Here is a 25,837-nt window from a genome sequence, read left to right as displayed (position 1 = left end):
GGTAAAACATAACCCACGTGTAAACAGATGCAAGTAAAGCCTTGTGGGTTAAAACCTCAGCCTTCTGTGCTCATTTTCCATCAGTATCGCATGATTTTCTTTAGTTCAAGCTGGATGGGTTAGCACAAGATGCAGTGTTAGGATGTTTGCACAGCTCTAGGTCAGGATACCTACCTGATCTGACACCTGGGTGAAACAAGGGCTCAGAATAATCTGGCCATATCCAAGTAACCCAAATTGCATCCTCCCTGCTGAAAAAGCATGTCAGTGACACCTCTCCTACTTGTTAATGTATCCTTGTATTTTGTACACAAACCTGAAAGGGGGTCTGTTTTGGGGTAATTTTACCCCATTTCTCTAGGGAATGTTTCTTGGGGCCAGTTTTTCACCTTCCTTGGTGCTTTGCCAGAAACTCTGGGACGTTTGTAGGACACCTCGCAGTGGCAGGACTGATGACGAGAGCCAGAAAACCCTGCAGGAAAGATGTTTCTGCCATTAGCATATGCACTTTTAGGCAAGCGACCCTGATTCTTTGTGTTTTTATGATGTGTACAAGAGAAGGACCAGCACGTCGACCCGCTCGGCAATCTCAGAGGTGAGGTACAATCATCTGATGGCAAACACTAAGAAATCCCCTGTTGTGGACAGGGCCCTGTAGAACCACAAGTCACTCCTGTCTCTGAAAGCTCACAAACTCAACATCTACTTGTGTGCTCCTGGGTGCCTGGATCCGTTATTCTTGGGCCAAACGCAAAGTGCAGACTTGGACTGGAGCTTAGGTTTCAGGTAACCCCGATCTGCTATTAAAACCAGCCCCAGGTTTTCACACTCCTCATAAAAACAGGAGCATTGGCAAAACTCAGACCCGACCCCTGCGTTCGGTTTCCAAACAGGCTGAATTTTGCTTCAGTTGTGGCTCTTAATTCCCACCGTCTTTTCTTTGTCTCCTTATTTACTTGTTCATTTCCATGGGGCTTAATTTCCTGCACGCTGAGCCCCGGCTCTGCCGACATGGGATTGCGGGCTGCAGCCCTTCGCTCTCGAGGGAAAGGTCAGGAGCGGAGGTTTAGTGCGCCGAGAAGAAAGGCAGCAGCAGCAGACAGACAGAGAGCACTCATAAAGATCTGGCTGTGAGCCTCTCTGAGAAAATGTCAGGTTGGGGAGGCTATAATAGCTTTAATCTGCAGTACAAGGGGATTAAAAGACTCGTTTCTCACAGGACAAAAAAGAAAGGAGCGGAGCGGAAGGAGCGGAACAAGGGGAGAATGAAGGCTGCGAGGGGAGGAAGGGAGAAAGTTAAAGAGCTCAACTATAAAGAGCATCGGGATTTAAAGAGCTCCATCTTCCAGCGTAATAAATGTGAAGTGGCCTGCGAGGAAAAGGGGCTTTAGCCAGTGGCTTTGCTTTTGCTTTTTCACACTAAGCACACCCACTTCAGCCTTCTTCAATCAAGGCAACTTGTTATGTTTGGCTTTGTTGATTTTCAAGGGCAAAGGAGTAGGAGGGGGAAACAGAAGGTTAATGAGGCTCTGCCAGATGTGGTACTCCAGAGAAGCGGTGGGCATTATATTTTCTAAACAGTGGTTTACAGCCTTTGATCCTCACCCCTGCTGTCCCTCCTCCAGCACGTCCCTCACCCCCCTCCTTGTCCTCAAGCGCCGTGGAGGAGCGGAGGGGCCTGGGAACAGGAAGGATGTGCGCCGAATTGCGGGACGCTCTCCTCAAGTACCGCTTGGGCAACCTTTTCAGGCACTCAGCAAGGCCAGGAGATGAAGAGAGCGTAATTGAAAAGGGAAGGAAAGAAGGCGACTTTAAATACCTTTCAAAAGGAAAAAGAAAAACCAACAACCCAATGCATCAATTGCAGGAGATGTAAAGGCAAAACAGACAAGCAAAAGGGAAACTAGGTACTCAAAGCCAGCTTTTAGCATTGCTCAGGTACTGCAGGAAAGAGGGTTTAACTCTCTGAGAAAAGAAAAACAGGTTTCTAGCAGGCCACTGTGTTCAAGAGGATTGCCACAGTCATTCTGATCTTGTCATCCACCTTCCCAGCTCAGCAGGGCAGGAGATGCTCCAGGACACCAGCAGGCACAGCCGAATGTCTAAGGCAGGATCTGTTGAGTATTCAGCAGCTCGGCACGGTGCTGGGGCTGGTTAGTGCTCTGGGCGCCAGTTGTACTCAGAGGGGGAAAAAAATCACAAAAAAAAAGACTTTGTAACATAATAAGCAAGTTCCAGACAGGAATTAGAGTATAGCATATCCAGTGGAGACAAGGGGCTGGAGTGGCATTAAGGTAGGAAGAATATAATTACCTGAGCTGGACTGCAGCCAGGATAATGGTATTAATTTATTTCAAGCAAGCCAGAAGTGCCAAAACCTGGGTTTTACATTTAAATCCAGAAGATAGCAAATCGCAGCATCCCCATTCCATTCTTGCAGCGTCTTGAAGGTCTCCCGATGGGTTCACACCCCTAATACCTACTGTGGCCGTGACGGGAGAGCCCGATGCCATCCCAGCGCAAAGTTCCGCAGCTACCGATGCTCTGGTACAAGGCACGTATCGCCAAGGCAATGATTGAACCACGTGGCACAGATAAAACCTCAACCCACAGGCAATAAAGCCACACTCGGTCACAAACACAGTCACTAGTTCGATCTGGTATTAATTATCCCCTGTTCTGCAGAGATAAATGCTTAATCCTCCGGCTGTTGACACTGGAAAGGGACCAATCTACCCCAGGGTGGATATTAGACGGGGGAACTTGGCTTGGGCTGCGAGCCCCACATCATGTGCTGTACAAATGTTCACTGGCTTGGAGTTAATGGATTTCATAGGGTGGACGGGATCTTTCTGTGGCAGAACTAATCCAGAATAATACATGACCCAAGCAGTCATTGTATCAGGTTTTTCTTCCTCCGTCTATATTTTTTTTTACTTCATCGTAATATTCCATATTTCATGTGGAATTTCGCATTTTCAGACATTCTATTTCCTTATAGCTTACCAGCTTTCCTCCTCCAGGCCTGATACTGAGGTGAACTTCCTAAGCAGCAGTACCCAAGGGATGTGGAGATGGGTCTGCACAACCCCTGCGTCGCTGGGTGTCTTTTCACTTGCTCCTCTGGTTTCACACCCACTGAAAGGCCTAAATCAAGAAGTTTGCTTGTCAGGAAGCAAGAAGCAATGCTGATGCTACTGGAGATGGGAAAACTGCCTATTTCCAACCAAGGAAGTCACACTGATGCCACCATGCGCCAGGAGGACAAACCACTGTCCCAGCCCCATTGTCACCAGCCCCCAGGTGTGTTGGGACACTTGGGGAGACACCGTTGTACACACAGTTTCTTGGCAAAGGCGAATTTTAAAAGCAAACGCAGGAACAAGTTTGAAACAGAGTATTATTGCACACAGAGCCCGAACATAACTCACAGGTACTTGGGAGCAGCGGTTTGCTCCCCATTTATCAACAGAACAGGTTCTCAGGACAGTGCTTTTCTACACAGACTTGAACGGTTGCACCCACCAAAAGCTGATACAAACGTCTGAATACGGGAAATGAAACAGAGAGGTCAGCACGTGGTGACACTCCTTTTTTCCCAAAAACACATTCAAAAAAGAAGCTCTAGTTCAACACAACAACTACTATTTAGCTTATGGTGGCTCCATGAAGCTCTGGGGCTTTTTCTGAAGATGCAATCTGGCTGCTCTCACCACCTTTTCTTTAGTAAGAGGTGGCTGAAGCCTTCCCCACAGATTCCTGCAGGAAAAGGGAGCTTTTGCTGGGAGTATGCCATACACAGAACGAGTTAGAAGGTTTTTTTGTTAGCCTTATTTGTTTCACCAAAGCAGAACTTCTACCCTAGTCCAATGGAAGTAGACTTTCAGTCCACCTGAAGGCTGAAGTTGACCTTTGCCACTGTTGTGCTCAATTTAATCTGAAAATTAACAGCAAAGCAAAGAACTGGCATTTGAAAACTGGATTTCACATTCTTTAACAAGAAGATAGAGAGAGAGGCTACTTGTTCCTATGCTGTTCCTGGGCAGCTTCACCTCGGCTTTGAGAACAGACTAAGATCTCTGAAGGAGAGGAGTTTGAAGCTCAGCCAGCAAGAGCATGAGACAGGGCTCAGCAACCCTGGTTTCTGTTTTCCTCGCTCCAAGAAAGTGGGTTCTGGAGATTAAGACCAAGATCTTGCAATCCAGACTCATGGGGTCTGCTCCTGACTCCACTGCTGATTTAGGAGCGCATCAAATAAACCTACTTCAGATCGTCCCTGGCTGATGGCTCCTCCTTCTACTCCTCAAGACAGGTGATGTTTTAAATGAAAGTCGTAGGAAACAGAAGGGAAACGGGAGCCTGGCAGTGAAGGACAGGGTGAAATGGTTGCTCCAAGCAGATATTGTGCTTAAGGATATACAGGAGTCCTGCTGTTTGGTCGCTTGGGATTATCCTACATGGAGCATTCTCCAACACTTGGCCTAATCTAAAAATACACTTGCTGGCAGCAAGCTAATCCCTCCCTGTATCCTCACACAACAAACACACACAACAGAAACACGAAGAAGCAGGCACTGTCCTGTGCCCATTATTGAGCAGCTGGCTCTGGAAAGAGCGGAATTTGCTTCCAGTAGTACGCACATCGGAGTTACATCACCTTCTTCTCTCCAAACACATCACAGAGTATCCAGCTCCAAGAAACAGCTTTCTCAGATGAGCTGGAAAAGCGGCTGTCAGAAGGACATGTCATTCTGTGCCTTTGGGACTAAAACATGACTCAGTAGGCAAAATATAAGGTAATCCTAAAGTCCAGCTAAGCTACCATTCCTCTTTAGCCTGGTGACAGTTGTCTTTGCTCGGATCACGGTCTAACCTACTTGCATCGTACTACTCAGGCAGCAAAAGACACCAGAACAAGAGCACGTCAGAGCAGCAGCAGCGGGAGGCAGCTTATCTTTGTCCCTAAGGCAGGACAGCAGCTTTGATTTCTCAGTTATCTGGGCAGCGGGGATGGGTCCTTGACGCTGACTTCACAGCTGTCACCACATCTCCATGCTCCATTCTCTCCCCATTTTCCTTCTGGTAAAATGGATGGTACTTAGAGATCAGGGAAAGCATTTGGTCCTCCCTTCACCTGTCCTGGAGAAACATCTATCGACAAGATACCGTCACATCAAGTCTCTGCATGCCAGTGCCAGCTGGAGCCTGAGGTCACAAAAACCTTTAGATGTTAGAGATGTTCAGAAACGTGGGGCAAGCCAACAGGGTTTGTGGCCATCCTGCATTTCCTTCTCAGACCGTCCAGCTCAGCAGAGGTCAGGCATCTTTATTCCAGGCTCTCCATCAGGTCAGCAATGGAAGAGACGCTACATGACAGACAAGCATCTTCAGCCCCTGGTGCTGGGTTCAATCCATCACCCAGCTGAAAAAGAGAAGCCTGGAGGCAGCCTCGTTCAGCACTGTCTGGAAAAACTCTTTACAAGAAGCTCCCAGACATGTTCAGTAAACACTGAAAATCAAATCATCCCATGCCTGTGGCTGCTTCTCCACTGCCAGCTACGCCAGCCTTGGTTAATGTGCTGAAACACCTGTTCTGTCCAGGCCACAAGAGGCAGACGGCACCACAGCTGCGGTCTCGAGCTCAGGGCTGGAGCCCTTCAGCACCAAGAACTCCAGCAGAATGTCCAAGAGGCAGAAAACCAGGTGCCTGAAACGGAGAGAAGACAAAGCTTAGGCTGGTCAGGGCACAGCGGAGCTGGGAGATCAGCTCCAGACACACAGAAGCCAAAGCTCACGCAAGGAAGAAGTGTTTTGACTGCCATCAGGGGAAAGACAAGAGATCTTGTACCCTAGAAGAAATGTTCTAAGGGATGATTTAGGGTTTTTTTTCCACCCCCTAAAAGCCAGCGGGTGTTTGAAGCTGCTGAGCGGCACAGAATACACAAATGCATCTCGTAGAGTGAGGCGGCACATGCATTTCCCTGCAGTTAATCACAAAAACATTGCTTTCGAAACGCACAGTGACGGGTATACGAAAAACACTGTCTACACAGATACATAGCTCCCTACATTGTTCTAAAAACAGCAAACCACAATTTGGTCTTAATTCATCTGACATTTACAAACTAACCAGGCCAAACAACATAATTAACAAGATAGGCTCAATCATCTCCAGCCAGACCAAGGTCCTAGACATGCACCTTCCTAATAAACAAGCCAGATGCCTTTTGATAGTGTAAAACTAGGAAAATTAGCCAGATATGTTCTGTGCGCACAAGGCGGCAGCATGAATCTCCTGGCAAAGACCTGAGCGTAGCTACAGGCCCCATGGCAACGGTTATCAGGGTAAAGAGATGATAATCCAGGTACCTGTTTATCGCAGGCTGGCTCAGGGACTCCATCACCAGGTTCCAACTCATCTGACACTGACTGGTTCCCAGGATTTCTTGGATCACATCTATCAACAGCAGAGACAATGCGTTAGGAACTGCAGCAAAACAGTCAGTCTTCTGCTGGTGGGTACTAAATCAAAGTTTGTGATGGTGCTCTAAGCCTGAGGCATGTCATACCCAAAATTATGACAGAAAACAGCCAGGGACTGGACCAAACATCACAAACGCGTTCCAGCTTGGAAGGGCATATAGTGGTAGCACTTTTTTATCCCCAGAGGCCAGTAAGGGCCCCTTACACTGCAGTGAGGAGTTAAAAGTTCAGACTGGACTCACAGGGATTAGGTAGCAGCTGCTTTAATGCCAAAGGTCCCCACATCAGACTTCAAGAGATGGAAATCCGGTGCAGCTGGGCTCAGGAGTCCAGGCCAGGGGAAAAGCCATTCTTCAGGCTTTGCCTTATGACTCTTTTCAACAACGGTACCTTTTGGCAGCAGGTGGGAGCACAGAGTGGCACTGGCACTAAGCACAAATATGTGGCCAGTCTGCATCTGGGAATCACCAAGACATGTGTCCTTTCTCTCTGAGTTGTGCTGCTCACACAAACTCATCTAGAATTGGGAAACTGTGGGGTTTGCTTGCAGGAAACCATTGAAACCTCAAAGTTCATGAATGTTTCCCACTGCCCTGGCACGAGCAGGCTGCACCACTGTTTGCAACCGCATTTTGAGAGATGTCAATGCACTGCAAAGTTCCTCAACCTCCCCACGTCCACGGGGCACACTTACTAGGCAAGATCCCCATCAGGCTCTGCAGGGCCTGCTCTGCTGTTGCTTTCTTCTGTTCCTCTGTCCTGGCTGGTTTAGGCGCTGCTGGTAAAACTCCTCCCGGCCAGATGGATTCCTGCAGCAACTGGAGGTACTGGACCCAGCGCTGGGTGCAGGTCAGGTTAACCACCTGGACTTCCAGCCACCTGGGAGAGAGAGAAAGGTCAGGAGAAGTCAGGCTGGGTACCAACTCAGGAGCTTTCTGCTGATCAGAGGCCCTGGAGGGGAAGATCAGCTTGCTGGGTAAATCAATACACAGTTTCCAAGTCCACAGCTTAAATATTTTCAACTGGCTGAGTTTCCCCATGCGGCAGAAATAGGTGTATGTTCCCCATCTTATAGACAGAAACGTGTGTAAAGCCACAGGGGAAATGCAAAAGTCATGAAAAGTTGCATCTCCCTGCTGCGCACAGGAAACCAAAGGAGTTCAGGACCCTAAAGGGAGTGCAGCTAAGGGATAATACCAGCCTCAACTCCCTAAGTTATGTCCATGCACAAGCTGAAATAGAGCTGGAAGAATTACCAAAACTGATGTTTTAAAACAACCCCCATGACTGACTGGAAGGACAAGAGCATGTCCTGGCAACCCCTGCTCCTCTCATCAGTCCCTCTGCTGTCAAGAGAGGCAAAGGTATCTTGCCTAGAGACCAAACCACACACTTCAAGGATGGAAAGGCATGAAAATCCTGCTGCTTCGTGCCCCTGCTTCCCAGCCCCGCTCCATCCACTGGTGACAAGCAATGATATCATCGCCGCTCCCATCCAAAACCCCACGCTGCACGTCTATTAAAAGGAAAGTTAGGTACCTGCCAACAAAACTGCTGGTCGGCCCTCCTGCTGGGTCACGACTGTGCCCTTTATACGGTAACAACCTACAAATCCTGAGGCCGCAGGAATGCCGTTCCTGCACGGGGGAGATGTGTCCGCACCACCCCAGCGCTGGCCGGGGAAAGCTTCTACATCAATCACATGGACCCGCTTTCCCAGATGTGAAAGCACTTGCCCGTGTAACAGCAAAGCCGTGGCTGCCAGTCAAAACTCATCTAAAATCTCTCCCCTCCTCAGAATAAGGAGAAGCCAGCGGATGAATTCCTGATGCCACCGACTCCAACAGGAGGGTCCCCGTCGATTTGGGAAGCGCGGGACTCGGTGCAGCAGGACAGCAATGGCCTGATGCCGCTGTCCTCATCAGTGGGAGGCTCCGGAGGAGATTGGGGCAGGGAGAAAGCTTGTGATTTTGCCATTACTTCAAGAGTCCCCGAGGAGAAGAGACCGCAAGCAGGGCCATGAGACCCGTTCCTCTTGGCAGCCGGTGCTCGTGCTTGCAATTCCGTCACCACTACGCCCCGGCAGCTCACAGCACATCCAAGAGCACGGGCCCTGCCAAGGCAAACTTTATTTAACCTGCGCTCTGCCAGACTGTCTGCATTCTTCTCAGGCGAGGCATTCGCGCCAAGGGCGTCTTTCCCTGTACAACCAGGACAAGGCGAGCAGAGAGTCAGGAACAGCAACACCTAAAGGTAACCGGGGGCAGAGGAATGGCAGGAAACCATCATCGAGGCCAGGGCTGCGTGATGCTCCCTTCTTCAGCACAAACCGAGGTGCCTTGAAGGTTGCGCACCTAGGAAATGCCAACTGCAAAAGCAAAGGCCATTAACGAACTGGAAACGAGCTGTGGCGCAGTGGTAAGGCCTGCGATATCGCAGAGAAAGGTCTTACTGGAGCAGGGGCAACGCTCCCAGTGATCCCAGTAACAGCACTGGAAATGGGGAGACGCAGCATTCACGCTCAGCCTCACCAGGGACTCCAAGTACTGATGCTGCTACAAGACAGTTCCAGAAATCCAAAGCGTAGTTTCTACCTAACTTAGAGGACAAAATGTCACAGCACAGCCTTGCCTGGGAAAAGGCCGTGTTTGAAATCCATTTGCTTAAAAAGGTTTTTTATCTCCAGCCATCAGCAGAGATTAACACCCTGGATCATGTTGAACCCTCCAGCCATCCCAAACCAAATTAAAGCGTTAAGCTGTGGGTGCTCTAGGGGCAGGAGCTTTCATTAACATGGTTTTTCATTAACATGTTTTCTTATTACAACCTGCTTTCCTAACTGTGAAAACATTTGATGAACAACAGAAGTTCAGAGGCTTGGGGACAGAGCTGCCAGCAGCACAGCCCTGCACCCAGGGAGATCAGATTGAACGTCAACTTGAAATGCATCTCAGCAATAGTCGCTTACCATCCTTTAAAAGGTTGCAGAAAACAAAGAACAAGCTTTCTTTTTCTTATGAATATTCCTAAAATAGTAAAAAAATAATCAAGCAAATAGTGGGCAGAGTAAAAGCTGCACTGGGAGAACACAGCACATGTTTCCTGACAGCTCAAGAGCAGCTTGAGAACTGACGAATGCTGGAAGGCCCCGTACAAACAACCTCTCATTTCTAGCTCATTTATTTCCAGAAAGCCACCACAACTAGGCAACGAGGCCCAGAAGCAACACCTATAAATCTGATTGCATGTGTATGCACTGCGATTATGCAAGTGCTTACCAGTCTTCATTCCCACAGTTGCTAAACACAGTTGAGGGATTTTTCTTTTTACTTAATCTGGCCGTTCACTGCGTTCTGCTTTGGGAAGCAAAGGGCAGGATCTGAGAAGGGTTTTGCCTCACCTGCACTGGTGTTTCCTACAGCTCCATGAGAAAAGCCAACGTGCTCCATCGCACGGTGCTCAGACAGCAGGGAAGGGGGAAAAAGCACTCAAAGCCACAGAGCATACAAAAAAAGAAGAAACTAAACAAGAAAGAACCCAAAGCTGGGTGCAAATGGAAGGAAGACTAACGCCACGGTGCTCTGGGTTCCATATTGCTGGTTTATCAGTGTGTGGAGCCATCACAAAAGCACTGGAGAGAGAGGAACTGTCAAGACTGGTCCATTTGCCCCAGCATCCTCCCTGGGTGAGCAGCTGATGCTCTCAGACGCTTCAAAAGAAAAGCTCAAAACAGAATAACCTGCTATGAAGACTAAGAGCTCACACTTCTCACACAGGAACTCCAGATATGTGCTGGTCCAAAGCTGACCTTTGCCAGCAGATCACAGATGATTTTTTGTACTATTAAAGGATGAAGCATTTGAGATCCGTGCACCACATCAAAAGCACACACACGCCTTCTTCCAGGTAGAAATAAATCCAGCAAGAAACACAAATAGACCTGTATTTTTTTTTTGAATGGCTGATGAGTTACTATTTCCACTCTGCTGTTTCATGAAGAAATAGCCTTAATAAGAAGGAAAAACAAACCCATCACTGAACCATCTCCTTACACTTTCAGCTGAGACCAGAAATAGAGAGTAAGTGACCTCCTGGGCTCAGACGTTCAAATGCTTCGATAATGCCCAACGCAAAGAGACAGACCGCAAGGGCCTGGACGTTAGTCTGGAGGTGCATAACTTGCCCATGCTGTAAGGGTCCTCTGTTTGAAATAGCTGCCGATGGAGGAATGAAATGGCTGCTAAAAAAGAGTTCATTTAATGCCATGGCTTAAGCTGGAACTCCAAGGTCAGCTGAAGGGGCTCATTAAGATGGGAACGGCAGAAATGCCCTGGGAATGAGAAACAAGGCCTGGGGGGTACATACCTTGGCTCTGCTCCCACACCTAGAAGCAAGAAGGGCTGCTAAGATGGAGCAGCCTATGGTAAAGACAGGTTGAGAGTCAGGAACAGGCAAAACACAGTGTATGGACTTGGTTTTACCTGTGTACAGACTCAGTTTTACTTGGTCCTGCGAGCTGGATGCGATCACTTCAGCAGACTACCCGGAGGGTTCATTTGTAGACAGAAACAGCTCAGCGAGAAAAGGCTGGATGGGTTGGATTTGCTTAGTCTGGAAAATAAAGATGGCCCAGGAACGGACAAAAAGGTGTGGAACTACCCTTAAATTTAAAAAAGGTTCCTAGAAACTGGTAAATCTCTGCTTTTCTCATCCATCAAGGTCAGAAGAACTGCTTAGTTCACTTGAGCTGAGGAACGGTTGAGATTAATATGCTGACTGCCATTAAAATCTGAGGCCACCGCAATGGTGATTCCCTCAAAATGGGGGATTTTAAAGATTGAGACAAACACAAACTGGGGGCCATGTTAGGAAGAAGAGACAAAAAAGTCTCTCCTGGTCTGCTTTAGCTTTATAAATACAAATAACTCCATAAATATACATGAACTGTACATAACAGTAGCAAGTCCAGCTCAACATCTACTTTCAACCCCAGAACACGGTCTCTATTTCCCCGAGGCCAGTTAATTCAGCGTGGCTAACCAGAAGCTCAAAAAAGGCCCGTGAGACCGAGGTAGTCAAAAAGATTTAAGAAAAAGGCAACATCTGGAAACACACAAGGCATTCAAGCATCTGATTCTTATGAAATCAAGACAGGCTGGTACTTAAATCACCAGCCCATCCCTCCCTCCGCAGTACTTGTCCCCCAAATTCCTCCCCAAATTGTGCCTCAAACCACAAGAATCTCCTCGACTCAAGGGCTCAGAAAGAGCAACATTTCAAGGCTTTGACTGTAAAACATTTTTGAGCAAAGCTTGTAAAACCAAAGAAACAGCTGCAGCGGGCACTGTTAGAAGAATGGAAAAAACACAAGTGGAGAGTTTGTGCCCCCAGGCTGGGCTTTTAGCACCTGCTACTTGAGCCCACGTCCACTTTGCAGCAGAAACATGTGCACCCTCAGCTCAAACGCCTTCCGAGCAAACCCACACTTGTCCAGGCCATCGGTAAACCCTCTGCACAGGAAGGAAACAGGAAAGAAAGGAAAAAAACCCACAAACCCTCCATAAATCAGAGAATATAAAGCATCCTGAGTCCTTTTAAACTTCTGGCCAAAGACACACACGCAAAAAGTAAACTATCCTCCTTGCCTTACTGGAAATGTTCCTCTCCCGCTGCCCTATAAAACATTTACAATTGTATACACCGTGAACAATACGTCCTGTGCCCCGGCCTGAGCACACGGTAATGAAGTGTTTGAGCAGTGAGGCAGCGGCCCCGTGGCCTCCCCCTCAAACATCGCATCTTGCCAGGCTTGCACCTCCCAATCACATCGAGGGCACCCGCACCAAAGGGAGCAAGAAAAGAGATCAAGCTGCAAGGAGTTCCCGTCGGTAGGATTTGCATCCGCTGGGCCTTGATTAGACTTAGTCCAAAAGGAAATATTGTAAATCACAAAGCTCGAACGTCTTCACCCCCCTGGGGAATGAATCGAGCTGCTCTGCTGTGGTTTCTGCTTTTCTCAAGTTATATCTCCCTGCGATGCCATGGGGTTTAGAAAAGTGGGAGAAAGCTATGGGATTAAAAGAAACTAACCCCAAGCCCCCTTGACTTTTAACAAAGCGTCCCGGCTTTCGATAACGTCTTCATCAAGTATTTATTGAGCCAATTAAGCTCTCAGTGGTGCCCTGGGGAGAGGCCAGGCTGGCTCAGCCAGGCCCTGCTCACAGCACATTGCTTCATTAGCCCACTTTGGAATCCAAATACATAAATACACTGTTAACCCTTGACAAGCCAGAAAAAGCTAAAACCAACAAAGAGACATTATCCTCTCTCAATACTTCTCTTCTTTGTCTCCTCTATTTGAAATAGGAAGTTGTTGTGGTTTTTTTTAAATCTAGGAAAAAAGTTGGCATGTATCTAATGGCTGAAATGGAGTCAAAAGAGAAAAAAGAGATGCAGTTAAAATAATGTTGCAATTGTTATCAAAGCACAGAGTGCTTGTTTCGTTCTAGCGGCTGGTTTTGGAAGAACGCTGCTTCTAGAAGAGGAAAAAAAAATTGTTTGGGATAGAGATTCAAAGCCAGATCCAAAATTTCCAGGTGCTTGGAGACAACTGAATCGAGGCCCGTTTCCAAGTGGATTTTTATTTACTTTACATACACACACAAAGACACACACAGTCCCGCAGATCGCTCTGCTGACATACCACAGGCCTGCGATCTCTCCTGCTCTGTGCAGCTACAATACAAACAGTCCAGCCCCGAGATGAGGAGGAAGATGCCATAAGGTTGGCTCCCCTGCATACACACTCAGTGCTGGTTCTTAGGCTGGGGTTCACATTTCCATCACCACGGAGAGACAAAACCTTTGCTGCTGCGTACCTGGGTCTGCCAGTGCAGCCCCTCAATGCATGGTTGCAAAGTCCTTACTAAACGTGCCCTAATCAACTCCTGAGCTAACGAGCCAGAAAAGTAAATGGATTTAGTTGCTCCAGCTGCACTGAGATTGCAGTTTTGGCAGCTCATTTCTGCCAGAACTCAGAGGTGCTGCCCAAGCCTGGAGCATTAAGCTACCTGCCAGCTATGAAGCCAAAGGAACGTGGGACCAGCTGTACTGGGAACAGCATAAACCTTCTTCGCTTCTCCTGGTGCCTGAAGAGCATGAGCCGACCCTTGGTTTTAATACATATTTTTAAGAGATAATGCAGAGGTGGAACAGGGAGCCAATGCAGCAAACAGCCACGTCCCATCCCAGGATACCCCCGACGCTGGGTGACACAGGGACAGCGCAGCTTTGTGCCAAGCCCTGGTGCAAGGCGGGCTCTGGCTCGGGCTCTGGGCTGTCAGACACAGGCAGGGCTGGGCAGAACAGCTCACCCACGGGCAGAACATTCCCAGCACCGCTCTCAGCAGGCAGGTTTGCTCAGGGACATTGAAGAGGGTCAGGAGACACCACGTGCTGATGGCACTTTCAAGTCAAGAGGAACAAGGAGGCTGCCAAGGGTCTTTGTTTCCGCCACTACTGTTGGCACAGAGATCAAGGAAGAAAGAAGAGAAAAAAAAGAAAACAATATCCAGCAAGCAACTCCCTGAAGCTCCTTGACTCACACCAGCACTTGCACAAGTGACACCTGGGCTGACATTGTCAACTTGGGCACCCTTTGGAGTGGCACAGATGTCCGGACTGCTAAGGGACCCCACGAACTGCAGGAACCCCTTGTTGCCCCATTCATTGACAACCCAGGAGCTTTGTCAATCACAGACCATGGATATCAGCCTGAGAAGTTTTCACTTGGTGGGGCTGACCCCCACAGACTGAACCGCCGACCAAAATTTAGGCTGCAACAAGAATTTGGATGCTCCAGGCCTACTGCTGATAGGATGAAGGCTACGATGCCACTGTGGCCTTGCCCAGCTCTTCACCCCCAGCAATGCTTGGCACAGTTTACCACCTCAAATCAAAGACAACCCCTTGCTGCTACTGCTTTCCTAGGACCACTCAGTCCTATTTTAGTGCACATATTCAAAACCTGTTCCGTGTACTGTCCGAGCTCAGACGGACTTTCCTTTCCCATGTTAATTCAGCAATGGCTGAAAGCTTGGGAGAACCAGCTCAAGAGAGGAAACCCTACAAGGAAAAGAAGTCCAAGCTAGCCAGACTTGAAAGGAACCAGAGCTAGAAGAATTTGCAAGAAACTGCCCTCCAAAAAGCCTGATGGTCAGCTGCGATCAGTCTCAAGGTATCCGCAGCTCTCCCTCTACATCTCAGACGAGAATATCACTTCCCCAAACCCACCTGCTTTGCCAAGGAATGACAGGACAGCGGACAAAGCCTGGAGGAACACCTGAATGACCCAAAGCAAACAGCAAGCAAAGCCATGCTGAGCTCCTGGGTAAGGCAGGGATGCTTTGTATTTTTTTTAACTTGTGCTTGGTGGAACACGACACCATCCAAGCTGCCTGCATAGGACCACACGCTCCCTTATTCACACAGAGCTGCTTGCGAGCCCCGTGCTTGGGTTATAGGGCGCAGGGAGCCGGCATGTGCCGAGACACTTTCCCTCTGCTCTGTGGTTTGCATCGCCACGGCTTTCTGTTGGGGTGCAGGGGAAGGAGCTGGGAGAAGCAGACAGACTTAGATCTGCATCTAAAATCCTCCTGGGTCCACACTGCTGGGGCTCCTCTGTGGAACGGGACGCAGATGTGGTCCTGGGAGCACCCTGGTACGGTGAGCTGGTACCCGGCGGCTGCCCCTGGCTCGTCGCAGCACTGGCAGAGCCCTGACCTAGTGACCACTGTGCCATTGGGGACAGAGCGAGGGTAGGCGACGGGGTCACAGCCAAGGCGTGCTTCGCATGCTTGACGTGTATTTTTAACGCCACTTTGACTCACACGGCTCTAAAAAGCGCACGGATTCTCAAAATGCTTTTTAGCTCTTCCACCAAACACCCCCAGGGCCCAGAATAGCCCCAGCTACTCCCCTTTGCAAACAGGTTGCAGCCTCCCCAAAGAGAGGAGAAAACTGAACTGTAATTCTGTACGTTTCCAGCCCGTGGGAGGGAAGCAGGAGCCGGACAGAGGAGGGTGTGGAGCCGGAGCGGGGCCGTGGGTTTGTTTACAGGCACAGACCCAGCTCGCAGAGGCTGCTGGAAGCTCTACGCGGCCCCCGGGGTCGTTCCCGCTTCCCAACGAGCCTCCCGGCGCCTCCGCCTCTCCTTTCGGCTCCAAAAAAGGATCACTCCCTGTTACATAATGGCATGAGCGCCACAGGGATGCGGGTTTGCGCACCCTTTTACTTAACAATACCTTTTTCGGTCATACAGCCTTCCTCTCCTCGGTTGCCATCAAACTGACAGGCAGGGGAGACGCAGAGCACCCGACTCCAGCTATTCTGGCTATGGAGAAGAGGGGAAACGGGAGCGTGGTGGGATGCTCCACACAGAGAATGGGAATAGAGCAGGGTAGGGAGGTCCTGTAATCAGCAGAGTGGTCACTCCTCACCAAATCCAAGCTGGCAGGGGAAAATTCAGCAGTAACCCACTTCCTAACACCTAAAACACTGCTAAGACATCTCCTTTCCACCACCCACCACCTAACCCAGCTGCTGACAGGAACAGAAGAACCTCATCCTGTGGAGGGATGATTCCTACTCATATTGTGTGAACAGTAACAGTTAGAGATAGGATACGCACCCACATACTGCCCGGTGTTTGAGCAACGATGCTTTGAACAGCACATGCCCCCAGAAACAGCTTCTGGTATGTTCTCCACCTGTAAAGGGCAGCCAGATGCAATGGCAACTCCTTCCCTGTCCCCTCCACACCAGACCCCAGGACTCCCAAAAGTCCCAGAACAAGAGCAGAGCCAGTGTCAACATGAGGACTTCAGCACAGACACGCGCAGGAACGCAGGGTTAATTCACAAAGCTGTATTTACACCCTGTCGTGGTCACGACACCAAGGAAACACGGGATTTCCCACCATCATACGTGGGTTCACCCAGACCTGTTGAAGCTACAAGCGTTTTTCACCCTCACGCTGCTCCGCTTGCACAATTTGTGGAGCTACTCTGCCTTCCCGAGCCAGACGTGCTGTGTGTGTGACAGCTTCTCTAGTGGAAAATACCAAGGCCACATGTTGGTGCCGCAGGCTCCTCAGGTGACCTGGACGCAGCATATTAGGAGGTGATGACGTACCTATTCAAGCTCTCATACCTCCAGCTTACACACGAGGATTGGGTTCCAGCTCATTCCCCAAGAAACCAGAGCCCATTTTGGAGAAACGGGAGCAACACCCACCTCTTCCCACCCGAGGAAGCAGACTTGGGAGTGATGGCGAGCAGCCCCTGACCTCAAAATGCTTCAGCAACCTCTCCTCAGGGCAGCTTAAATTACCAGCTCGATTATAACATGCTGCCCTGCACACTGTGACACCAGCTTTGAATGCCTGCCGGAGAAGAAAGGGCGCAGGAGTGGGATAAGCACTGCTCCGAGGCTCCCCCTAGCCAAAGTCCTTCTGGGAAGGCTTTTCTTTTGCTCTAAAGGACCATCTCCTCAGCTGGCGATAGTCACCGACCCATACAAGCAAACAGAAATGCTCTCTGTTTGTGTGTCTTGGCCTAGTGCCTCGCCACGCAGAGGCACTGGCCCTAGCAAAGCTTGGCAAGTACATACCAGCTGGAAAGGAAGTTTTTCCTCATACATCTGGGGGTCACTGCCCAAAACACAGGCACTCCTGGCCCACCACAGAGCAGAGACGGGTCCCTCAGTGACAGTCATGCTCTGAGCTGTTACTGTACAAGTCGCTGTTCGCTCTGCCTGTTTGTTCTCCTTTTTGTAGAAAGAACAAGCTGAGCCCTTGGGCAGTAAGAGAACAGGAGGCCAGCAGCCAGTCTCACTGGAGGTCCAAGGAGCATTTTTGCCCTTTCAGGAGGCCAGAAGCCTCCTGTTCCCAGGGCTGGATCCTTCCTTTCCCCTGTTGTTCAAGGACAGGAGGCTGCCCGCTGGAGTAACATTGCTGCACACAGGGAAAACAAGCCCTAGGGCAAATACCCAAGATGTTGACTCTACACACACGGCGTATTTACAGAACCTTGTTGTATGATGTGACAGAAACCATTTACAAACAAGAGCTCTGTTTTATACTCTAACTCCAAAGGCAATGGCATCTCACAGAGCTGCGAGGTTGGTTTCTGAGGTCTTACCTTTGAATGAGGGTCCCAAAGAGCAGGTGAAAGATCTTCTGGATGTTCTCCGTGCACAGCCAGCCCCAGTGGTCCATCAGCAACAGGCGAAGCACGTCCAGGGCCAAGTCAGCCAAAGCTGTCTCGGAGTCTGCAGGAGGAAGAGGATGGTCAGATGAAGAAGCCAGCTCAGTGCTTAAGTAAACCTGGTGCAAAGCACCAGCTGAAACTCACTCTTTTCCCCCACAGCCTGCTTGATGCTCTTCTCCCAGCTTAGCATCTTGTGTCACACTCAAATGACCTGCCTGTCCTCCCAGGCTCCTGCCCCCATCACTCTCTGTCATTTCCACTTTCATCTGAGTGGCCCCAAACTCTCTACCAAAGAGTCCACCAGACCAGAACGCGGTCGCTCCGAGTGCTCAGTTCCTTCTCAGCTAAGCCGAGGGATTATCAAATCCCAGTCCACACACAGGGATGGCAAAAAAGCTCAAAGCAGGTGAGAAAGACAACAGGGGCTGTAGCCAGGAGAAAGGTGCATTGCTGAGGATTATTTTCCTAGTTTTCACCAACACTTTCCCCTCTTTGAACGTGCAGTTTTCCAAGCACAAGACTCCGGAGAGCGTCTTCAGGCTGCCATCGTGTGGCAGCTCCAAGTTTCAGCAGGAAGAAGGATGAACCACATCTGGATAAACCAGACGGATCAGTTAAAACAAAAACCCACACACATGCCCACATCTCCCTGGTGACACAGGCTTGGGAGAGCAAAACCTCTCTGTGATGCTCAGGAGGATCTTAAAGCCTACAGCATAAACACATTCCACTTGCTAGGGAATTACTTTTATGCTTATTAATGTACCACAAACCTGCCCCAGACAACCACTCCTAAGCCAGTGCCCCAACCTGGAGCTACTCATGGGCTCTGTGGGCAGAGTGAGCTCCCATACAGCAGCTTCTGATCTTTCAACCACTCTCTGCCCACAGAGAGACAACCAGACTGTTCACACACAATTTAGATAAAGGGGAGCGGGATACTGGACCCCAGTAGGTCTCCTTTCCTCCTCTTCCTCTCTCTGCTGCTGATGAGTTGGGCTAATTAACTCCAGGCCATGTCACTTGGCAAAGACAGGGCATTTGTGTGTTTGACACCTTGTGCTCTGGGCCATGCCTAAGTTACTCCTCGCTCGCTTTGCCCTTTGGAACTTGACTTCTCTGTGTAAGAACTGGAACAGGCAGTTCGGTTTCACCATAACCCCATACAAAAAGCATCAGCAGCAAGCTCTGTTTATTCCCGTAGCATCCAGATCCCCTTCGTCCATGAGCTGCTGGCCAACCTCTTCCAAGAAGTCACCCAGTGAGCAGATGCGGACACTGGTTGGCTTTGTAGCCAGCTGCTCCCCAGACATCCATTCCCCTCGCCCTGCCAGACCAGCCCGCCCTGTCTCGGCGCTGAAGCATCACAGACCTGCAGGCATTTGACATCATTTACATTAAATTTCCTTCAGAGTTCAGCTAACTTGGCCTGCCTGTATCTCTTGTGCTCTGTGCAGAGCACTGGCCTCAAATTCCTGTCCTGCTCCCTGGCAGCCCCAAAACAACCGCGGGCGCGTGTTCAATGATAGGCAAAGCTGGTAGCACAGGCGAGGCTTTAGAAAACCAGACCTATCCTGTCACAAGCACATGCTTTCAGTCAGAGCTTGCCAAACTTGAACCACTGGAGTGAAATTTTTGGAAAGTTCCAGCTTGATACAGCTCAGCTTTTCCAAGAAAAAGATTAGAGAACATATTTTTGCTCGTGTTCAGGATAATCTTGTAGCTGCTGTGAGAGGCTATAGCAGCCCTGTGCTTCAGAGGAGAGATTGATAACCAGGAAGGGAACATCATTCTTTGAACTGGGATTACGTGTTTTGTACTCCCATCAAATCTATCCAAACTTAACTGAAGCTCAAAGGGTCCTTTTATAGTGCATGGACATATCAAGGATAACTTCAGACTACCAAGAAACCATAATTTGGCCATTTTTCAGTTTCTAAGAGCTTGATTTTTACAATCATTGGCAGTTTAAGCAGCGTGTCCTTAAGCAACTTACTTCTGCAGTAACTGTACTGCACTAACAGGGAGGCTGAGCTCACCAGAGTCTGCGTCTGGATGCGTCTCCTGCTCCGACGTGCCCAGCCCGTCCATATCCTCCCGCATGGAGCTGTCTCTGCTTCCCCCACCTTCGGGAGCTTTGCTGGTGTGCGACTCCAGCAGCTTCTCCTGTTTCTGGATGAAAGACTCCATAGTGGCCAGCGACAGCGTGCCAGACACCTGGAAAAGCACCAGTGAGTTAGTGCCACAGCACAGAGCTGCAAACAGCTAGAACTGAACAAAAACACAAGGTCTCCACTGCCCAGACAGCCTGCCACCACCTAGTCTGCACCTTCCTCTACCCAACAGCACAACTTGGGCTGCTTATTTCCTTTCTGCAAAAACCTGGCATGTGGAAACAAGCCACGACCCTCGTGTACATGGATTATTCCAAGCCAGCACACAAACAGGGCAATGATGAGGATTGTGAAAAGACCGTGAGGGATCTGAACTTACGGCGCTGCTCTCTCTGACAGAGTAGACGATTCTGTCATGCGCTTCACTCACACTCAGCACTGGAGCGATTTTACTGGATGAGAACCTCAGCCTGGACCTGAAGAGCAGAGACACAGTCAGGGTTTTCTCTGTGAGCTGCAAGCGACGAGTTTCTCAGCCTCAGCCAAGAACCTGGACCTTTGTCCAGAATCACACCCAAGCTAAGTTGTCTGATTAAACCTAAAGTGGTTCAAAAAAGCATCTGCCCCAAGGGATAACTGAGCGGTGGCAGTAAAACCATGCAACAAAAGCATTAGAGCAATTTTCCACAGCTCCACGTGGGCCTAGCCAAGGCTTTCCAACACCCATCGCACACGTACACCTTCCTCGGTAGGTACATTAAATAAAAGCTCACATGTATTTCTGTTCAGAAAGGTGTGAGCGTTGCAGTGCACACAGGAGAGTGTTCAGAAAAGCTTCCGAGATGGAAGATACTCAGCAGGATTGTGAAATCCGATTATAAACACACACACGCAGAAGGGAGGATAGGAAAGGGCATTTGAGATTGGGGGATAAATTGTAAAATAGCCTGTTTATCATTAACGAATGTCCTTTTCAGTCAAGATGCTTCAAAACTTGTATGTTTTTGGTTTGTCTTTTTGTCCAAAGCAGCTTTTTCTCACAAAACATCTCTTTTCCAGGAAAAAAAGGCCATACTTGTGCAGAAACCTTCCCTTCTTCTGTACGGGAAGACTCACTGATGAGCACAACGGGGCTCATGACTGCCAGCAACACCAGATAAACACTTAGTGAGCAACTTACAACCTTGAACACTGCTCCTAAATAAGTATTTGCTGGGCAAGGTGCCATGCCACTGTGTGAAGCCTTCAGGTAGACAACTTACAGCTGTATTTTGCAGTGACTCACCACACATACAGGCTGTGCACACGTTTAAGGGTAAAAAGCGATTCTCCAGGAACATCAATATCTTTGCTGGCAAATGCCATCACCTCAGGAGGAAACGGGTCTTCAGTGAAAACCTGAGCACTCCTGGAAAATCCTTGATCCAAAGAGAACTCAAATACCTCCACTCAGCATGTGAAAAGCAATTCAGCTACAATATGATAGCCTGTATTATCCACAACAGGTCGAGCACCAAGTCAGTATTTCCCCACAAGGGAGTTGGTTTCTGTACGAAATCTGCATTCTGCATAAAGCGCAGGGGAAGCTTAAAGAGCCCTTACTTGTTGGACCTCTTCCCGTCTGTCTGAGGTTTCCCATCCACTTCAGACTCGCTGAGATCCTCCGTGGGGCTCTGGGGCTCTGATCTGGGGAATGCTGTCTTCAGGGTGTCCACAATGGCATTGACAACGATCTGCAAAAGCCAAAAGTGCCGTCAGTTATTGAATATGTTCCTATTCCTTGAAGATGAATTAAGAGTTTTCACACTTGTGCTCTGTCTTCTATTAAAAACCCCAAGTTCCTTGAGACGGGTTCTGACTCGTCCTTGCCTAATGGCTTTTTGGGCAAGCTGAGCACAGCTACGCAGAGAGCCGTCAAGTTTTTTGGCTGCTACCACACGTTTAGGTGCAGTTGTCACTGGTTCAGATAAACAGATCCCCACTTGTCTACCTTGTCTATCCTGGACACAATGAAGGGCTTCTTGACAAACGCGATCCTGGCGTCAGTGTTCAGGGCGAGGAACTCCTGCATCTCCTCACTGTTTGCAATCTCGGGGACTGCACACAATTGCTGCAAGGGAAGATGGAGCTTTAGGTCTTTTTTAGAGTGAAATTCCTAACTCCATGATGCAAAGAGCAGGCAGAACAGATGTGATGTGCTCCACCATGGGTACAGAGCTGCCCTGAGTGCTGTTTTCTATCTCACAGGGACATCCATGTAAGTATCTCACCTTCAAGAAAGATTCCAGCAGACTTTTTCTGGCTTCCACTTTATCACTGTCCATGTTTCCAAATGGGAGGTCAGGGAACAGTTTCTTTGGGCCTTTGATATCTACAAAGGCAACAAACCCATTAGCAAGCTTGAGAAAATTGCAACGGTTGTATTAAAATCTTAATGTTCTCATGCATCTCCATACACACTGCCCAGCATCTGCCCAAGACAATAACACCCCTCAAACCAGGGTGGCCGAATCGGACCTTAAATCCACACAGAACTTGCGGTCAGCTGGATTTCCTATCATCCCCGCATTTAATGTTAAAGAAGCAAGAATACCAGTTCTGCACAGGGTCTCCAAACCACTCAAAGAGCCCAAAAATTCTCACAATTGTCACAACCAAAGGATTATGTATGAGCATGCTAAACTCAACAAAACTTTACACACAAGTAGCATTAAAATAAATACTGCTTTCTTTATTTAAAAAGCGTAAGTACAAGACATATTACTCTACTTTCTTGTATGCAAGATGTTTGCAGATACCAGTGTTTCTTTCCACTGCTAAGGCGCAAAACTACAAAATCAAGCATTGAGATCCGAAAAAGAACCAGTATGTTTCGAAACACTGGAATTTGCTGCCAAAATAAAACAATTTCTCCTCTAGCCAGCTCTGCACAGAACAAGGACATGGGCATCACAAAAAGCCCAGCATCCAGAGTAGAGGAACAGGGACCAGGGTAAGGGGGAGAAGCACTTTCTCAGAAAACTAACGCAGACACTGACTTTTCAGGAACTTGCGGAGCTCCGGTTTCTCCTCCAGCCTGGTCTGGAGGTTGAGGAACTCCCGGTAGCGGCGGTTCACAGTGTGGTAAGCCATTTGCTGAAGGCTGCCCGCGCTCTCGCTCTCCAGGGCTGTCTCGTACTGAGGAGAAAAAGAATAGTTGATAATCCTTCCAGACCCCAAAACAACCCCCACTGCCTCCAGACATTCCTCAGATTGACCTTTCCCTCAAGAACAGCAGCTACACAGCACGTGAACCCCTCGCAGTGAAGGGAATGGTGAAAACAGGATACAAAAGCCTCAAAACAGCACCACAAGATGCTTGGTCAAGAGTGGGAACCCCCATCCTGCACCCAGACAGCCACTGGAAAAGCCACTGTGCCTGACGTTCTCCTACCACCAGGCAAAATTTGCTGTCCAACCACACACAGCACAAATTCTCACGTGTGCTCCCCTGGCAGGGATCTCAGAAAAGGGGTGAGTGCCGGGGAAGCCTTTACCTTGACGGTGTAGAGAGTGTAGGGGTGGAAGCCGGTCCCGCTGTGCTCTCGAGCAGTGATGGTCCCAGTTATCCGCAGGTTCTGGATGACGACCGGCCCGTCAGGGCTGCTGAGGGGCTCAAAGCTGAAGGTGCTGATGGAAGCCGTGGGGGAAGATGAGAGTAGAGTCTGCCCCTGGTCTGGGGGGCTTTGTGGGGGACCCTCTGCTGCCCCCAGATCTTTCCCCAAACTGGAGGGCCTCTGCGAAGAGGATTTTTTGGGGAGAGTCAGGCTTTCCTCTTCCTTCTCCACTGCTGGGTCGATCTGGATGTCAGGGCAGGAGCTCAGCACCAATGTGGGAAGCAGGCTAGTGTCCGAGCTGGTGGCAGTGCCCTCCTCCAGGTCTCCTGCGCTGTCCTCCGAGGTGGCCGGGCCCTCCAGCGCACCAGAGGTGTCCCGGAGGGGTTCATCAAGGAACTCCCCTGCAGGTGACGGTGCCAGCAGGTCCATGTCCTGGCCCACGTCAGGCATAGGGGACTCCAGCTCCAAACCCTCGCAGGGGAATAGGGAGCCCAGGGCTTGTGGGCGGATAACGGGCTCCTCTGTGCGGCATGGTCCGCTTGCTGGCTCCTCTCCTCCGTCACCAGCAGATGCTGCCTCTTGCCCAGACACATCTGCAGCCCTCGGGGAGGGGGACAGCCCAGCAGGGCTGGCATCTGTTTGCACCAAGGGCAAGAAATCAGGCACTGGGCTCGCAGAGGGTGGCTCCTCCTCCCAGGGCTTTTTGGAGAAAGCCCCGATGAGCAACAGATTGATCCAATCAGGATCGGCCATCTTCCTGATGGCTGGCAGCAAAACGTTGCAGGTGACCAGCTCCACCACCACGAAACGGCCCGTCCGCGTCTCCAGGTGGGGCCAGGGCACCAGCGCCTGCAGCAGCTCCTCCACAGCAGCCCGGGCATAGCTCACCTCTGCTGTGGGGCTGCGCAGCGCAGGGTGCGGCCCCGTCAGCCGGCTGTACTCCTGCCACAGGGTCCGGTTGCCCTTCGGGTCGGCCCCCAGAGCCTCACGGGCCTGCAGGTAGCTCTGCAAGTGATGGCCACAGAGGAGGAGGAGGCGACGGGCCAGAGAGTGGCGGTCCACCCGCCCCATCCGCCGCCTCAGCTCGGTGGCCAGGCCCATCATCGCCTTCTCCACCTCGGCCTCGAACGCCAGCTCGCTGCTGACCGTGCGGTACCAAGAGGCGACAAAGTCCCGCACCACTTTGCGGACAGTGCTGGTGATCTCCCTCTCCAGCCGCCCCTCAGCCCCTGGGCAGGGAGGCGGGGGGTGCAGGGAGCTGACAAAACGCTCCAGCCTCAGCCGCCGGCCAGGAGGACTGAGAGCCCGGGGGCCCAGCCAGCCCCCCAGCACCGCCAGCGTCCCAAAGAGCAGCCCCAGCGCCCGTAGATCGAGCAGCAGCTGCAGGGCCAGCAGCCAGGCCAGCGCGGCCACCAGCGCCAGCAGAGCCCGGCGGAGCCCTGAGGGCCCCTGGGCGGGCATGGCGGGGCTGGGCAGGGGGTTGCCGTCGGGAGGGGTATCAAGGCTCAACCGAACAAGCTCCTCACCGGGCACAGAGGCTTGTCAGGGCTCAACCGACCAGGGGCACCAGAACGCAACACACTGAGCTCCTCAGCAGGCGCTGGGGCTTGTCAGGGCCCAACAAACCGGGCCCCTCCACCGGGGCCCAACCGACCAGGCCCCTCACTGGGCACTGAGGCTCGTCAAGAGTCCAATCAACCACGGTACTGCACTGGGGCCAGCCCGACCGCAGCAGGGCGGCTCTACAGCCCCCAAACCTCACGCTGACGCGGGACACCGAGGCCATAAGCAGCCGGTACCGTTACAACGAGACCCGCCCGAGCGGACTCACCGCCGCTGCCGAGCCGCCATAGCACCGGCCACCATTTCCGGCACCACTTCCTGTCCCCTCCTTCCCCCCGCCCCTCCGCCCCGGGCTGGGCAGAGCGCCCGTCCCTCCCCACCGCGCCCCCTGGCGGCCAGGAGGGCTCGCGCCGCGCCCGCGGGGTTGCCGTTGGGGATTCGAAAAGATCCGGAAAGTTCGGAGCCGCGCAATTCCCGCTCCCGCCTTTTTTTGCTACTTGCGTTCATTATCCCATAAGCGCAGGGCGATGCACGATTTCATTATTTTTTTACATGCATTAAAAAATAAAAAGCGGTGGCTTCATTTTGCACGCGTTAAAAGTGATAAAAAGTTTAGCAGCTCTGCACAATTCCCAATAAAAAGCACCTGGCGGTGCTGCAAACGGGCGGCCCCGCTGCATTCCAGGTGCCCTTGAGAACAGCTGAGCTAAATTAGCCAAAAGAGAAAAGAAAAATAAGAAACAAAAGTGCCCTGAGTTAAATGAGGGTTGATTGCCCAATGCTGGTAATTAATTAGGAGCCGGGTGGGGTGGTG

General features: G+C 50.4%; 1 protein-coding gene across 3 annotated transcripts; it reads right to left on the bottom strand.

Annotated features, from left to right (window-relative positions):
• Positions 1–280: 280 nt before the first annotated feature.
• SNX19 (sorting nexin 19) lies at positions 281–25,336 on the bottom strand. 3 transcript variants are annotated; one of them, XM_071798648.1, is made up of 12 exons: positions 25,292–25,336; positions 23,401–24,095; positions 22,903–23,041; positions 22,135–22,235; positions 21,855–21,974; positions 21,467–21,597; positions 20,244–20,340; positions 19,790–19,967; positions 17,682–17,811; positions 7,178–7,362; positions 6,370–6,457; positions 3,383–5,707 (listed from the first exon to the last, which is right to left on the bottom strand). In XM_071798648.1, exons 2-12 carry the CDS (start codon positions 23,908–23,910, stop codon positions 5,572–5,574), a joined length of 1,815 nt encoding a protein of 604 aa, XP_071654749.1. In that variant the 5' UTR covers positions 23,911–24,095; positions 25,292–25,336; the 3' UTR covers positions 3,383–5,571. The 3 variants fall into 3 exon arrangements, with proteins under 3 accessions (XP_071654748.1, XP_071654749.1, XP_065711774.1); XM_071798647.1 differs by lacking the exon at positions 3,383–5,707 and adding an exon at positions 281–472 and having other exon boundaries at positions 23,401–25,336; XM_065855702.2 differs by having other exon boundaries at positions 23,401–25,336.
• Positions 25,337–25,837: the final 501 nt, after the last annotated feature.

The sequence above is a fragment of the Patagioenas fasciata genome, chromosome 24, assembly GCF_037038585.1.
Source record: "Patagioenas fasciata isolate bPatFas1 chromosome 24, bPatFas1.hap1, whole genome shotgun sequence".
NCBI classification, from domain to species: Eukaryota; Metazoa; Chordata; class Aves; order Columbiformes; family Columbidae; genus Patagioenas; species Patagioenas fasciata.
This window is presented reverse-complemented; position numbering and strand designations above follow the sequence as displayed.

Bases quoted from the DNA above. Each gene is read 5' to 3' on its own strand.
- SNX19 (XM_065855702.2), bottom strand. From the start codon at position 24,921: ATGCCCGCCCAGGGGCCCTCAGGGCTCCGCCGGGCTCTGCTGGCGCTG. The intron at 7,363-17,681 runs GTAAGACCTCAG...TCTCTCTCCCAG, and splicing joins TTTGGGACCCTCATTCAAAG to GTGGCTGGAAGTCCAGGTGG. The intron at 6,458-7,177 runs GTAAGTGTGCCC...TGCTGTTGATAG, and splicing joins CCTGATGGGGATCTTGCCTA to ATGTGATCCAAGAAATCCTG.